The sequence below is a fragment of the Cyprinodon tularosa genome, unplaced genomic scaffold (assembly GCF_016077235.1).
Source record: "Cyprinodon tularosa strain WSP-4 unplaced genomic scaffold, ASM1607723v1 ctg2, whole genome shotgun sequence".
NCBI lineage: Eukaryota > Metazoa > Chordata > Actinopteri > Cyprinodontiformes > Cyprinodontidae > Cyprinodon > Cyprinodon tularosa.
The window spans coordinates 3935656-3951204 of record NW_024038733.1 but is presented as its reverse complement, the minus strand read 5'-3'; the positions used below and the strand labels follow the sequence as shown (position 1 = coordinate 3951204).

The 15549-nt window shown below is 38.7% G+C and overlaps 1 protein-coding gene across 1 annotated transcript in view; it reads left to right on the top strand.

Annotated features, from left to right (window-relative positions):
- Positions 1-553: 553 nt before the first annotated feature.
- Positions 554-15549, top strand: part of LOC119783064 (potassium/sodium hyperpolarization-activated cyclic nucleotide-gated channel 2-like) — a 36662-nt gene continuing 21666 nt past the window's right edge. Inside the window, exon 1 of the mRNA XM_038284373.1 lies at positions 554-2554. Within this exon, the coding sequence (XP_038140301.1) occupies positions 1851-2554 (704 nt within the window). The 5' untranslated portion in view covers positions 554-1850. The remainder of the gene's footprint in view (positions 2555-15549) is intronic.

Below are 15549 nucleotides of genomic sequence, written 5' to 3'. Positions count from 1 at the left end.
ACAAAGTTGTTGCACAGTGGCCTACGGGCAGCAAAGTAATGAGTTGGAACAGCCATAAAAACCCTCCTATAATAATCCTAAATTTTGACCACAAACCTGAATAAATTACACCAATTCTATATGGAGAAATTAGCCAAAATACCAGCAAAGTATAACAAGAACTTCTGAAAGGAAAATATTTGTTCAAAGTAATACAGGTTAAAAGAAATAATCAAAAGTACAAAAAATGGGGGGACATGATTTGCATTAGTATTTAAAAATCTACAAATCCGTTTTCATTTAGAAATATTTAAAAAAGTAAGGATGCCTAACTAAGGATGAACATTTTAGTCTGATTTTAGTCTGACAGAGTAAAATGTGTGCCTTTTTATACAGTACAGGTAGATATGTGGTCCCAGCTCTCCTCACCCTATAGAGGCTCTCCCATTTTTCCGGCTTTAAGTTTCATCATCACTCCGCATCAGCCGCTCCCTGGTTGCATTGTCTAGAAGGGATGACACGCGACTCATACCTGTGAGACATGCGTGCGTCTTGCGCCAGCCGGGCACGCGGCCTTTAGTGGGGAGGGAGGGGTGGTGATGGGGATGCGGGTGCCATGGTAACAGGACGATTAGATCCGGACCTTTATATCCAGATTTATTTATTTAATACTCATTTCAGCGCGCCTCCGTGGACGTGCAGGCTGTCAGAGTGAGAGAAGTGAGTATAGCCACTCTACTGAGGACCTTTAAAGGATCAACAAGTTGTTATACTCAAGATTGAGGCGAAGGCTCTTAATATTGTGGAGTTGTGGAGAAAAGGCAGCTTCCCTATTCCATGTGTCGAAGACATTTTTCTGTCCTCGGAGAAGGACGCCGCCTGGACACAATGTCATTGAAAGTCGGGTCAAGTGTGAATGGAGTCTGGAGCTGCTTTAAAAGCCTGAAATAACGCGACCAAGTTCCCAGTCTCCGCTCCATCTGTGAGCGCTTCAGTCACGGGTGGACTTTTTTTGTGCGCTTTTCCATCATTTCTCCTTAGAAGCTGACAATCCCTGCATGCCGTGTATTCTCTGACAGCGTGGGGTTTGTTAAGGGGCTGATTTGACTTTTGTGCGCCCCTTCACCGTTTCTTATATTCCGTGCGCGTGTTTTTGCGGACGCTCGGCATGGATCGGTGCGCGTCGGAGTCTGAGCGCCAATATTGGGCGATACTTTCTATACCATAACCATCCTTCTGCTCTGGCTGACTGAAGGAGCGTGTGTCCTTGTCATTTTTCCCCAGCATGGATGTTCCGACCCAAACATCTCTTACGTAATGACAGTGTGTTGGACGGGCGGGGAAAAAAAGCAGCATTTTGATATTCAGTCTGGAAATAGGCGACACCGACGGCCAATGAGCGACCAAGGGTCTTATCTACAGCAGACCGGGAAGCCGGTGCCAATATGACCGGCGCTGGAGCGTTGAGGGCGGCTGTGAAGAGAGGAGAGGGAGGGCCGCGGGCGGAAAGCAACCTTTCAAGGACAAGGAAGGAGGAATGACGGAGAAACATCATTGAGGACAAAGAGAAAGCTGTAGAAGTCTGACTGAAAAAGATGCAGCTGGTGGTATGACAGAGAGTTAGTAAAAATTTCAATCATTCAATCATCTGGGGCCATTTCAAAGGGCACAGAGGTAAAAATGGCCACATTGCTGGAGAGACGGCAGGGGTGTGAGGTGAGAGCTTCATAAGAATGAACTCGGACTCAGATGACCTTTTTACGTCATCTTTTGTTTTATGAAACTGACAGAGATACCTTTACATATGTAGAATAATCTGGACAGGTAATCAACGTCTACAGGTTAAAGCCCCACTCCTTCTCCAAGTGGGTATGGATGGAGTGGCAGGAAGTGTTGGCACCCCTGGAAGCACCGGGGGTGACACCCTGCCCAGACGGAGTGATGGAGAGGCAAAGCGGCGCAGTAAAGGCAGCCTGCCCTCCCCTGGCTACAGGCTGTCCCAGGCCTCTCTGGAGGGAGAAAAGGGCTCCTTCTGCACAGACAGCTCTTCCATGGGTGGACGGGGCCGTCGCCCTTCAATCATGAGCTCCTCCGCCAGGGATGGCCTTCCGTTTCGTGCTGCGGGCACCCCCACCACCCCGGGGACCCTACCCATGGCATTACCACCACCAGCAGCCTCCTCCTCTTCCAGCTCTACACACCCTCCTCCTGCTCCTCGCTCTGTGGGCTTTGCACCATCCCGTGCTGCCCTGGCCTCCACTTCCTCCACTGGAACTGGGGTCATGGTGGTGGCCACTGGTGCAGAGACAACAACCACTGCCTGCAACACAACAGTAGGGACCCCTGAGATGGCATGCCAGTCTGGGCTTGGTGGGTTTGGCATGGGCCTGGATGGAGAGGACTTTAGCAACTCTAACCAGAGCACCTTCATTCAAAGACAGTTTGGTGCCATGCTTCAGCCGGGAGTCAACAAGTTCAGTCTTCGTATGTTTGGGTCCCACAAAGCTGTTGCCATGGAGCAAGAGAGACTCAAATCAGCAGGAGCCTGGATCATACACCCCTACAGTGACTTCAGGTATCATGCCACACATACACATTTAACAGATTTACAGATTTAACTATGAACAGAACCCATTTTACATTAAGGGCAAATTTGTTGTGGTGGAGTAGAAAATAGAAGTGGAAATCCTGATTCCTTTTAGAAAGCACAGAGTGAGCAACAAAAAAGAAAAAGAAAAAAAATACCCAAAAAGCTCCTCTCAGGTTATGAAACCAATAGAGAAAAGAAGGGCAATTAAAGAAAGGAACAGAAGAGACAGGAGAATGATTACCATTGACTTTAAGAAATGCAGATCCAGGGCGACTAATGATAGAGACATTGGTATAGTTTGTGGAATACAGATGAGCAATACATTTATGTGCTATCACAGTGTCTTAGGAGGCCGGATTAAATATGGCCCACACACCAGTGAAGGAAAAATGGGCAACCTGAACCCAAGCTAGTTAATCAGCCAGTTAGTTAGTTGCATTTTTTAGTTGTTCATTCAAATATATAGTGATGAGGTCCTACTCTTTAATGTATATTTTAACACAATCAATTTTTACTTAGATGTTCACTGTGATAAAAAGCAGACATGTGATGCTACAAGTCAAGATTCCAATATGAAAAGTTCACTTGTGCCTTTTTGACAACATGATCACCTGTTTGCCCTTCTGTCCAGCCTGTCTTATTATTGTTTCTTAGTTATAATGGGCAATAATACTATTAAATAAGAGAGCTTTTTAAGATTAATTTTTTTTTTTTTTACTTTCTTAAAACAGCCATGTGTTAAAATTGTTTGTGTTATGTACAGGTGTGTATTCTGGCCTGTGGTTAATGAGGTAGATTTTTATGATAATTTTAAATCCAGGCTTGTTTTGGGCATTTTTCATTTTAAACGCAATAACTGTGTGGATGAACGGCAGAAGGAATGCCTTAGAGACCAGAGCAACAATTGACAATTGAGCCCAAGGCTGCTGCCCCACTTCATCAGGCACACACAGACTGTGTAATATTTTGTATTGCCTGTCAATCAGATAATCACCACAGAGCTATGAAAAAAAATGGACATTATTACATGTGAAATGATTTAGGTGGCTTGTGAGGGATGGAGCAGAGGACTAATAAAGGGGTGTGGATATGCTCATCAAATACACCTAAAGCTGTTGGTAATCTTGTTACACAGTGGAGAATTTCTTATTTCTGATTTATGCTTGTTTTAATACACAGAATAGGCATGCATTTTGCATAATTGACTTATTAAACTTGAAGAACACCTGTAGTCTTAAACAAAGGCAAAAATACAACTATCTATACCCAAGTGACAGAAAATCAAGTCTAAAACAACCTGATTAGCATCTTTCTTTTGTACCAGTGCTTGGGTATAATTACTGATTCTGCATTCCATAAAGAGGCTCGGTTCTCCTGTTTAACTTATTAGACACATGAAGTGAAGTGCACATTCATTTAGTCACTCCTGACAGGATGATTGTTAGTAGCTGCATCTGGACATCCGCAAGCAGGGAGCCAGTCATAAGGTGCCGAGGAGACACTGCTTCAATTATCATAAAATTAGTTTTGGTTTGACAACAGCTGAGCAGGTAGATGCAGGTCAGTGGCTGTCCAGCACCTGTCCATATTCAGAAAGGGAATACTGCTGAGGCAACAGATACCAGTTTGATTGCATTTGCAATTCCTATGTGTGTGTACATGTAGTTTAGATGAACACTACACACAGGTAGAGACACACACAAATATGCTTGCTTGAATTAAATACACAATCCTAAAGAGTGGTCAGAAATATCTATATAGCTTTTGTTTTTGTTTTAGCACAACAGATTAATTGAAAGGAAATAAAAGTAGACATAAATAGAACAATGGTAAAGTTTTACTAAATATATACAAAGCCTGTTTCATATTTTTTCAAGGGGATCAACTTATGTGCAATCTCCATGATTGTAATTTTCTACAATATTGTACGGGACAGTAGCAGTGGAGGATGGTGGAATTTTCACCAGGAGGGGCTATAAATTCAAAATAGTCCAATACCAAAAACCAATCAAACGCATACCAAGTTATCACACCAGTATATTTATATGAATCCCAACAACAACAAAAAACATAATTTCATGTACAGGTTTACTTTTTGTACATAAATCTTGCCCTTCTTAAGCTTTGCGAAGGCAAATCTGTGTTATGCATGGTCCAATATTGTGTTACAGACCTAAAAAATAATGAAATAATGCACCAGTTTAATGATGGAGAAGCTCTTAGTCAGCTTTATATTTTTTTAATATATAACAAATATTTACTTTCTGAGAATGTGTTGATTTAACAGTACCTATGCAAATAAGCAAAAATCTAGAAAATGTACACTATATTAGATTATTTTCCATGTGAATCCCAGATTGTTCATGCTTCTATCTAAAATCTAAAATCTATCTAAAAGGTCCTTTAATTAATTGATTCTATGATTGATTGATTGACTTTATTGATCTCACAGTGGAGAAATATACTCATTGTCATTAAAAACCTGTAAATCAGTCCTACCTGTCTTTATCCATGCTGGGTCAGATCCTGACGTTTGAAAAAAGAGGCAGGGAAAGCAGAATAAAACATTAGCCTCACTGCATGCAGTTAGCCAAGCCTTGTAGCTAAACCGGGTCCTGGAAAAAGACAAAGCATACCGTCTCCATCTGTCTTTGGACTACTGATTAATTTTGATGTTCAGCTGATCAGGTATAAACACTTTTCCCCCCACCTTCTCTCGGTAAGTTTACTTTAAGGGATTTCACTTCAGCGACTTAACTTTTCAATCAGCAGCAATACGACTGTAAGGACAGTTCCTGTCAGCCCAGGGCGAAGCTCTATTGTGCCCCGAGCTCACCTATCCTTTTGCATTGCAGAGGAGCTACTGCATATCTACAACTTTTAACAAGAGTCTATGGCCAAAGATTTTTGCGCCCTTGGGCAGAAATATGTCACCAATCTGATGACGAACGAAACAGCTTTATTTGTCATTAACGGTTAAATATTTATCTTGCACATCTAAAAAATATATTATTATATTTTGAAATATTTTAATTTTATAATTACATTTTTTTTTTCTATATATCTTAAGGAAGGTCATTGGGTGGGTGGGGCGGTGCCCTGGTGCCTTATACCGACCGGCTGCCACTGGACAGTATTGTAATTTTGCTACTGTTCTATGTAATATTGTAATAGATAGCTTAGCTTGGTGGTGAGCTCCCCCTAGTGGTCTGGTGTACTTCCATTGCTTTTCTTTTTGGTATTTAGAGCATTTTTCATTTTGCTTCTCCCTGTTTTCCACTATTTCCACTAATTTACAACTTTTGCAGCATTTTTCAGTTAACCTTTTTGTTTCTATGTTTTGGAGTCTGTGACACCTTTGGCTGCTTGGTGTGCATTTGTACCTTTTGTTCACCTTAACTTCTTATTATGAATGAAATAATTATTGTGTTTTATATTTGAATCAGTGAAGGGGGCAAATGGTTTACATTAGTTGGAAAGAAAATTACTGGCCATAGACAACTAAAGAACACCAGCAGAAATGTTCCATATGAAAACATGAATTATTAGGAAAAAACAGGTTCCAAATTTGACTAGCAATGCTCTTGATGACCTAACTGTAACACAAATCGTTATAGAGAAGTACTTAAAAAAATGAAAGAAATCATACTAATATCATCAGGACAGGAAGCTTCCAAACAACAGTATATGCAGATGGATTTTACAGTAAACATGATTTTTCAAGACTCTTTAAAACCCCAAAGAGATCTGTGAATTAGACCTGTGCAATATTCGAAATAATCTGTCTAGTTGTGAAATGTTGACTTTCATGCACATAAGAGATCATATTTCAGCTACAGATACAATTATCCATTAGTATCAGCTGTTTGTATCAAAGAAAAACAAACAAAACAAAAATACCACAGAAATCATGAAAGTCAAAAAGTTAATGATGTAAAGAAATCAATTATATAAATAATTTATCTGAATGTGCCGAAAATAATCATGTACCAAAATATTTCCCATTAGGACTAAAGAATTGAATTATATAACCAGATTTCCATTTATTAATGATGACAAATTTTTGCAGATTATTGATGTAATTATAAAGCTATTGATTTTACAGCAAAGCCATCATGGAAAATCATTTCCATGATGGCATCATCATTTGAAAGACAACGGGTTGTTCTCATCAACAATCTTCCGATGTCTCATTCATCGGGGCCAGACTAAATAACACATTTAATCTCACATTTTGTCTGGTTTATCAGCCTAGTAAAATCAGGAATTTTTGGGTAAATCATTGTATCTAAAGCAGATGATAGTGCAGCAGGATCTCTTTAATCATTGCTCCTTTCTGTAAATACACTATAATTATCTACCACTATTGCAAGGTTGAAATAAAAAATATTAATTGCAATGTTTCATCCAAGCTGTTGCTCACCTTTAAATGTTAAGAAACAATTAAGAAGACATATTATGACAGCTTATTATGGCCGATTAATTTACTTATCAAACACGCAGCTAATTATTTGTCAATGAAGCAAAATGCATGTTCTTTATTTTCCAGAATAGAAGCCGCCACCTTTTCTGACACTTTGAACAAAGCCCTCAACAAACCAAAACTAATTTTGCTTCCGATTTAACAGAAATTTGTGTCTCACGAGGTCATGGCGTTTAGCACTCATTAAAATTTACTGGGGATGAACACAAACAACACGATTTTTTACAAGAGGGCTTGCGTAGCTGCGACTGAGATAGACCTAGGTCTATTTATTCAGGATACGCAGCAATTCAGCAGTAATGTAATGGGTCTGACAGAAATACAGGCACAGATACAAGGTGAAACATGTCTGCTTTGGTGAGAAATCCAAAGTAAAATTTGTCAATCACATGGAAAACGGTCATGTTTAGAGTTGCACAGCACATGCATAGTAGACAGGGCCAGACTATAAACTATCAAATGGATGTGCGGCTTTTCTGTTGATATTCTCGAACCGCCAGGGGCGGAAGTCAAACAAGAGGGGGGAAATTTTTATTTATCTTAAGTACATGCTAGCAGCAGGCACGACGGAGAACAAATGTCCCGAATTCACGTTTTTAAAATGTATTTGCCACATTAAAGCTGTTGAACCAATGAAGAGACTGTGTGCAACTCCTACAGAGCTGAAATAAAGAGCTGACGAAGCAACACCTTTCATAAGAAGCTCTTACTGCTGTGATCCAACTGAGCTAATGGGAGCAAGCATTCTTCTTTGTTCCAAATGTAGGGGTAATATGTAGAGCTCCTCCAACAGGGTGTGATTTACCATAATGACAAGAATATAGGATCAGATTATAAAATAACCCCCTCTTTCCAGGAGCAGTTTTTAGAAAAAAAACAAAAATACCAAAAACAAATAAAAGACAGATGACCCAAATTTATTTTGTTTCAAGAAACTATTGTATATTGCAATGAAATTTTTTTTACGACAAAACAAAAAGTAAAAAAACACAGTGACACATTTAAGTGAAACCTTGCGACACTTCAACTCCTATGCAAACTGAACTTTGCTCACAGAACTTCTCAAAAATCGGCACGACTCACAAACATCCTCTGCCTCGCTGCGTTCGCTGTCACTCCTACTCCCACCCTGCAGCCCTGCATTTTTTTTAATAAGCATTTCTTTCGCTGTTCGCATTTTTTCTGGTCTTTTTGAACCTGCCATCTTCGGACATTGCACTCCGTAACTCTGTATTTCTTTGCTGCCTGATAGTTAGTTGAGGCCTGTGCTTCATTGACCATCAGTATTTTAAAATTGGCGTCATAACTCTGCCTCAAATGTCTTCAAATGTGTCTAACTTTTGATCCGCTCCGTTCTGGGTAAGGACTCTCCATTTGTACCATTATGTCACTTCTTCTCTGTTGTGACAGAAGAATGACCCCAGCCACAGTTTTCCATCTTCATGAGGTGACTGGCTTTTAAAAAAAAGGTGTCCTCTGCTGTTGCGTTCGTGTAGCGACCCCAGACAACTGCAAGCTGGTATAATTGGTTAGATCCCAAATATAAACGACGGCCCCATATTTTCCCATTGTTTTTAATGCAAAAAACTTTGTCCTATATTCAGGCCAATACAGTATATATGTATGATTCCAATTTAAAAAATAATTTTGTGGGTGCAGCTTATTGTGATGTGCTCTCTATAGTCCAGAAAATATGGTTTAAGACAGCAATATGTGGCGTGATTTGCTAATTTATTTCACCTGAATAAAAGCTAATGAGGTGTAGGCTTGAGGTCAGAAAGACAGCTCCATCTTTGTTTGCGTTGCTGTGAATAAACTTTGTGTTTATTGCCAGTGATTGACTGAAGTGATGCATCTGTCAGTATAAACAAAAAACTCTGGATGGATAGTGTGAGAAGAGGCAGAAAGATGACTCATGCATGCTTAATCTTCATCTGTCTTGGTGGTAGCTTCGCACCATGAGGTTATTAAATTGAATTAAGGCTCAATATCAAATCGACCACAGAGTATTTTTTCAAGAGAGAATGGAGACTGTTTGGAAAGAGTCGAGTCAAAAGTGATGAATGAAGGAATTAGAAGAAACAGTCAGGGAAATGACAAGCTCTCTCTCCAGATGATTATGGCGACCCTTCTTTCATACTTTAATAACTTATGACATTCAAGTGGCATGACTTATTTGTCTGACGGGGAGATTCTCATGTATATATTCTCCTTTGTAATTGGCTTTGGATAAAGGTGTCTGCTAAATGCATAAACATAAACAAATTATTAAACGCTAAATAAATTTAAAATATCCTGTTAGATAATAAAATATGTATTCTAAATAATATAATTTAAATAAATAATGTAATTACTAGGAAATACATATTATTTGAATATATGAGTAAAGCTAATAGAGAGTAAAATAATTATAAGCATTTTCAGGATATGTATTGCCAGTATTGTCTGTGTCAAGGATCAGAAGAGAGGACCCAGTATTCAAAGCAGGCAGACGTTCACAAAAGCGTTTATTTAAAATTGATGGATAAGCACAGGGCTGCTAGGGTGGCTACTGCAGGAACTTCTGGTCTTAAAGTTCAGTCAGTGCCCAGAGGAAGAGATGGATTCCAGCTGGACAGCTGCCAACATGACGTGGCCAATGCTGCCCAGAGAGTCCCAGATGCTGAAGCTTTCAAGACTGCAGAACTGGCTGGACATCGGATCCAAGCAGGTGAAGGAAGCCAAGACAATCCAGAGGAAGAAGTCAGAGCCGGTGTTGAAGAGATTCACACAAGTCCGGGCCAGAAGCTCAGAGATCCAAAGAGGCAGATGGAAAATCCAGGTCGGTGTTAGGAAGCAGTTCCAGGGTCGTCAACAGGCAGAATCAAGCAGGATTCAGGAGACAGGTCAGGCAAACAGATCAGAACAGGAACAGGCAGGCTCAGAAGTCCAAAGGCAGAATGGGTCAGGATCAGGCAATCAGGAACTATAGGCTGAAATATTTGTGAGCACCTGCTATACAAAACATAGAGCATCCCATACATATATTGATATCTCTTTTATTGCAGAACCTTAATATCAGACTATAAGATTTAGAAAATTCTAACTTTATTTGAAAAATGAATTAATAAGAGAAGTGTTTGCATTTCAAGAAACTATTTTTTTTCCTCCAAAATTAACCTTTGCAATTGTCATAATCCCTTACAATAAGCAAATCCTTATTAAATGACTTATGATGATTCAAGTTTCCAGAGACTTTTTATAAGTAATGCAGGAGTTATACATCTTGGGATGCCACTGAAACAATTCTTTGAGGGTTTTAACAAAACTCTTTGATCTGCAGTCATCTGACAGGAGCTTTCATTACATCATACCATGCTGTTGTCCTGACTGGTGTCAATTGTGATTAAACAATTCTACTTTACAAACATGTCTTTCTTAGTTCATAGGAAAATATTACTCCTTTCAGCTTCTGTCAGCTCTGAGATTCCTCAAAGGTCAATTCTATGTCAAACGCTCTTTAATTTGTTCATGTTGAGTTTAGGGTCTATTTTTAGAGAGCACATCTCAACGTTCCTTTAGATTTACAGCTCTTGGGGTTGTGCAGAGAGAGAATAAATCCCAAACATGCAGTGTGTTCATGATCACTAAGTGTGCTTTTTTCCCTAAAAAAAACCCAAACAAATCTAAACACTAAAATAATTTTTACCAAAGGGCTTATGTCATGCAAAATCAACATTTTTAGTTTATAACTACTGTATAATGCTGTTTATTCATCAAAATCTTGCCCAAAGTGGTATTCTGCTCGATTTATTCACGTCTTAGTAATCCTCGTGATTCTGTCCTCTAAGCTGCAGCCCCTCTATATCATGGATAAAAATGAGTGTTCATTACCTTTTTATGTAAAGAGGGGTTACTCTGCTCTCTCAGGGAAGTGTCTACTTCAACTGCACCACACCTGCCTAGTAAACAACAGCACCCCCTCTTTCTCAAATCACAGAGCTGATGTTTGGCATTTCTGCTCAAAGTTGGGAAGAAGTGGCTTTTTTTTAGCACCTAATATGCAGAGTGACAGCAAATGTTTATCTATTAGCTATAGAACATGTCCAAGTGTGGTAATTGTGCCTTTCTTTTGGCTATGAGAGGTCTCCTAAAGAAGTACTGGTTGCCAGAAGGGTTAGGTCAGAGATATGCATCCTTACTGAAAATACAGCTATTAGGTTCTCTGCCATGTTTACCTGTGAATTTATTGTGTGTTGACATGATGTAGACAGCAGTACTGACAGTTTTAACAGTCAACAGCTATGTTTACATGCATAGGCGTAGGTTTGCATAGGGACCATAGGGACATGTCCCTACCAAAATTTTGAACCGACCTAATTGTCCCGACCAATAATTGGATGTGAGCAACATGTTTATAATTTACAGCAGTAGTTGTTGCAGCAGTGGCTTCTTTTCCTCTCGCAGCTCCTCTGCCTGGTCTCTCCTGTCACTTTCATGTAGCAGCGCATGGAACTGTGCTGCGCTGTTTAACTCAACTCTCATTGGTCGTTCTGCCTTAAGTTCCGCCTTCTCTCTCTCTGATTGGCTGTTTTCTAGTCCGCGTGTGCTTTGAGCACAACATTGAAAATTTATTCACACTAGAATGCAGCGGTTACTACAATTAATATTAGGCCACAAAACTAGTCCCAATAAAAAAATGAATATCATGTACACTAAAAAACAAAAACCTTTTTTTTTCTTTTATAAAACGAAATATTCTGAGTCAGCCAGGAGTTCTGAAGACTGCTGGAAAAATGGGCAAATAAAGGCTGTAAGCCATCAACATTTCTGATTCTTAGCCACAGCCAACTAAAAAAGAAAATGTGAGGGTTTCCTTTTTACCGATATTAAGTTGATATTACTGTTTTCATTTTTTTTGTTTTTATTTTTACAATTTTGATATAATAGCTGATCTAAGTGGGTTGCTCTGTGGGGAAAGGCACATTTTACATTTATATTACTGTATGTTTTAAAGTCTCTATACTCCAGTTAATGATGAATCACTTACTAAATTAGTTGACGATTATTGAAATAATCAATTAATATGATTCATTTTTTTCAGCCCCAGATGAAATACATGATATTGGCTTCACAGAGTAACTACAGCCCAGATGTTCAACTTTTATAGTGAAGTTAATATTTTAATGAATGTATTACTTTGCTTGATACAGAGAGAGAATAGTAGGTACAAATATTAGAGTGGGGTTTAACTCTGCACAATTCCATATATTCAAAAGAAAATACTGTATTTACCTTCTCTCTTAGTCGTTCAAATGAAACCGTTTTCAAAGTGGAAAACAGTCCTAATTCCACATTCATCAGAGCCGGTGATACTTCAAACATTGATAAACAGCATCTAATGAGTGTAGAGCTTATAACATTTTTATTAATGGAGCAAAATGTTGCTTTTCTCTTTTAACAATGAATTCCTCTTATCAGTACGGATGCGCACATCGAGCATAAAAAAGGGTGTGCATATTGCATAGCACCAATGACACCAGACCAATAGTGTCCCTACCAAAGTTCAAATCAGACCTACGCCCTTGTTTACATGGATATCAGTAATCACAATTAACAACTAACAGGACTAAAAAATTTTGTGCGAACATGCCAGTTAGAACATTCTGATCTGATTCGTCAGGATTGAAATGAAATTGCAATCTGATTGAGAGCGATAGTTTATGGCAATTACCAAATTGATGATCATGTATGTAAATGCTTGCCAGAACAAAGCAAGCTTAACTGAGTACACATTTGCACAGTGCCTCAATGTGACAAATGTCTCAGCGTTTAGATGTGGGGTGTTTAGATCAGGGGTGTCAAAGCGGTTCCAGAAAGGGCCGTGTGGCTGCAGGTTTTCTTTTCAACCAAGCAATAACCCACCAGACTACATTCATCTCATCAAGTCAGATCAGATTGCACTCAGTTGATGAGATGACTGGAGTCTGTTGTGCTATTGCTTGGCTGGAAAGGAAACCTGCAGCCACACGGCCCTTTCTGGAACCGCTTTGAGACCCCTGGTTTAGATGCACAGTTTTAGTTCAATTAGGCATGTTATTCTGATTACTTATGGCAACATGAATGGGACAATCTGATTACTTTTTTGTTTAGTTTTTTTTTTATCCCAATACATTGCAATATGCCTGAGAAATTCTGTACATGTTAACATAGCTACTGTGAATCAATCTTGGATCAGGTTGCTTCTTTTAAATCTAATTTGGTGACAAAAATGACGACATGTATGGATTACTGACTGTATTCAGAATATAAGGAGACTTTGTCAGTAAACTCAACTTCTGTATAATTCTACCAAACATGAGGTCCGTAGATTGCAGGGAACTCAAATAACTCTGTGATAAAAGTGATAAAAGATATCAGATCTGACTACTGCTATCAGTTAGTTATCTTAAGAAAATGAAAACTCTGGAATGGCCTCCCAGAGTCCCTTAGGGTCCCACAGAGTGTGGAGGCGTTCAAGAAAGGCCTCAAGACATTTTTATTTAAAATGGCCTTTGAACATTAGTTAGTACTTTATCTGTGTGGTTTTATGGTTATTTTACTGTTTTGTTTTTACTACGTATGTTATTTTATTGTAATGTCTCGTTTTAACTATGTATGCTGTTTTTATTGTACGGTTTTGTTTTAACTATGAATTTTGTAGCACTTTGAGATTTTGTTGAAATGTAAAGTGCAATACAAATAAAATGTATTATTATTATTTATTTATTAAAACAGGTGTGAGTGGCACAGTGATGGTAACCACCATCGCCTCACAGCAAGAGGGTTCTGGGTTCGAGTCCAGGGGGAACCAGGATCTTTCTGTGTAGAGTTTGTGTGTTCTCCTTGTTTCTCCCTGTATCTGTGTGAATTTTCTCTGGATCCTCTGGCTTCCACCCACAGTCCAAAAACCTGTATTTTAGGTTGCTTTGATGTTCCATATTGCCCTGAGGAGTGAATGTGAGTGTGCGTGGTTGTTCGTCTCTGCGTGTCTTTGTGTGGCCCTGCAATGGACTGGCTGACCCTCCAGGGTGTACCCCGCCTCTTGCCCATTGACCACTGGGATAGGCTCGAGGTACTCCCGTGACCTCATTAGGGAATAAGCGGTTATAATAACGTATGGAAAAACAGGTGCTTTTTGTTTGTGCTGCTACGCCTCTAGAATCTGCTTTTCGCAAATTAGACAGCAATACATTTTTTAAGCCTTTCATTCAGACAAATAAAGGGAAAATGGACATATCTCTTTCTAGCAAAGATTTTGTGTAACCACTTCTATAAAAAAGAAATTTACTTAGACCCAGCTGATCTGAAAGGATGAGGATATTCACTGTTGTCCAAAACTTTTTACATTTTATGAAGATTTCTTCTTTGTGAAACCATCTCCAGAGGTTCCACAGGAATTCCTGGAACAGCCTAGGTGATCTGAGCTTGTCTGTTTAATCAAGCCTTAGAAACCTTGGGATTATTTTTGACAATGTAATGTTATTAAAGCATATTTCAAATCAACTGATAAGCAGCTGTTTTTAAATCTCTAAGTTAATAACATTCTTTTTTTTTTCAAGCTAATTGTCCATGCATTTTTATCTTCTTGTTTAGACTACACTCCAAACCTTCAAGTTTTGACTATCTCTTCACTGATGACTGCTTGATAAAGCTCAGAATGCACCTAAGTGGATTGCTCTAGCATATTCTTACAATAGAACCACCCAATGAAGGCCAGCTGTAGATAAATATGTGTCAGTGTTGAACTTTTTAATTTGGTAAATGTATAAAAGCTATCCATGAAATTTCCTGGGAACACAGGTTCTCCTCATCAGAGGACATTGTTTTGACAGTTCCTTACCAATGTCAGAAACAACATGATGATACAAAATGCTAAACAAAGTACGACACAATAAAAGGCATGTAGGCCTTAAGGCGACATCCTGAAATTAGGAAACACCCACACAGAGAGGAGGAGTTCCAGTGAAGGCAAACATCTTTCTTCCATGTGGGTCCAAATAGCACTAGAAAACAACAATTTATGTTATATTAAATGAAAACTCCAGTTCCAAAGACAATATTTCATCATATGTGTAGTTGATCTGTAGTTGACCTTGAAAGACTAAAAGAAGAAGATCCGGAACATTCAATGCTAAATTGAAATACAATAATGTAAAACGTGATCTAACTTCTTTTTTTTTAAATGTACAACCACTTATTTCACTGAGAATTATTATTATTTTTTTTTATTCGGTGACAAAGATGTAATAAATTGTCCCTCTTTTACAGCCAAAGACATTTTAAACATTCAAAATTATATTAAATTCTGTTTTAGTCAGTCTGTTTCAGTGAAATTGATCTAAAAATCATTCTCACCTAAAAAGGGTATCTTAAAAAATTTCTGTCAAACCAGTGTACATGGCAGTGAAAGACTGAAACAAAATGTGAAATCAACTTTTAATGAACATCATTCCTGTAAGGAAAATAACATCCTTAA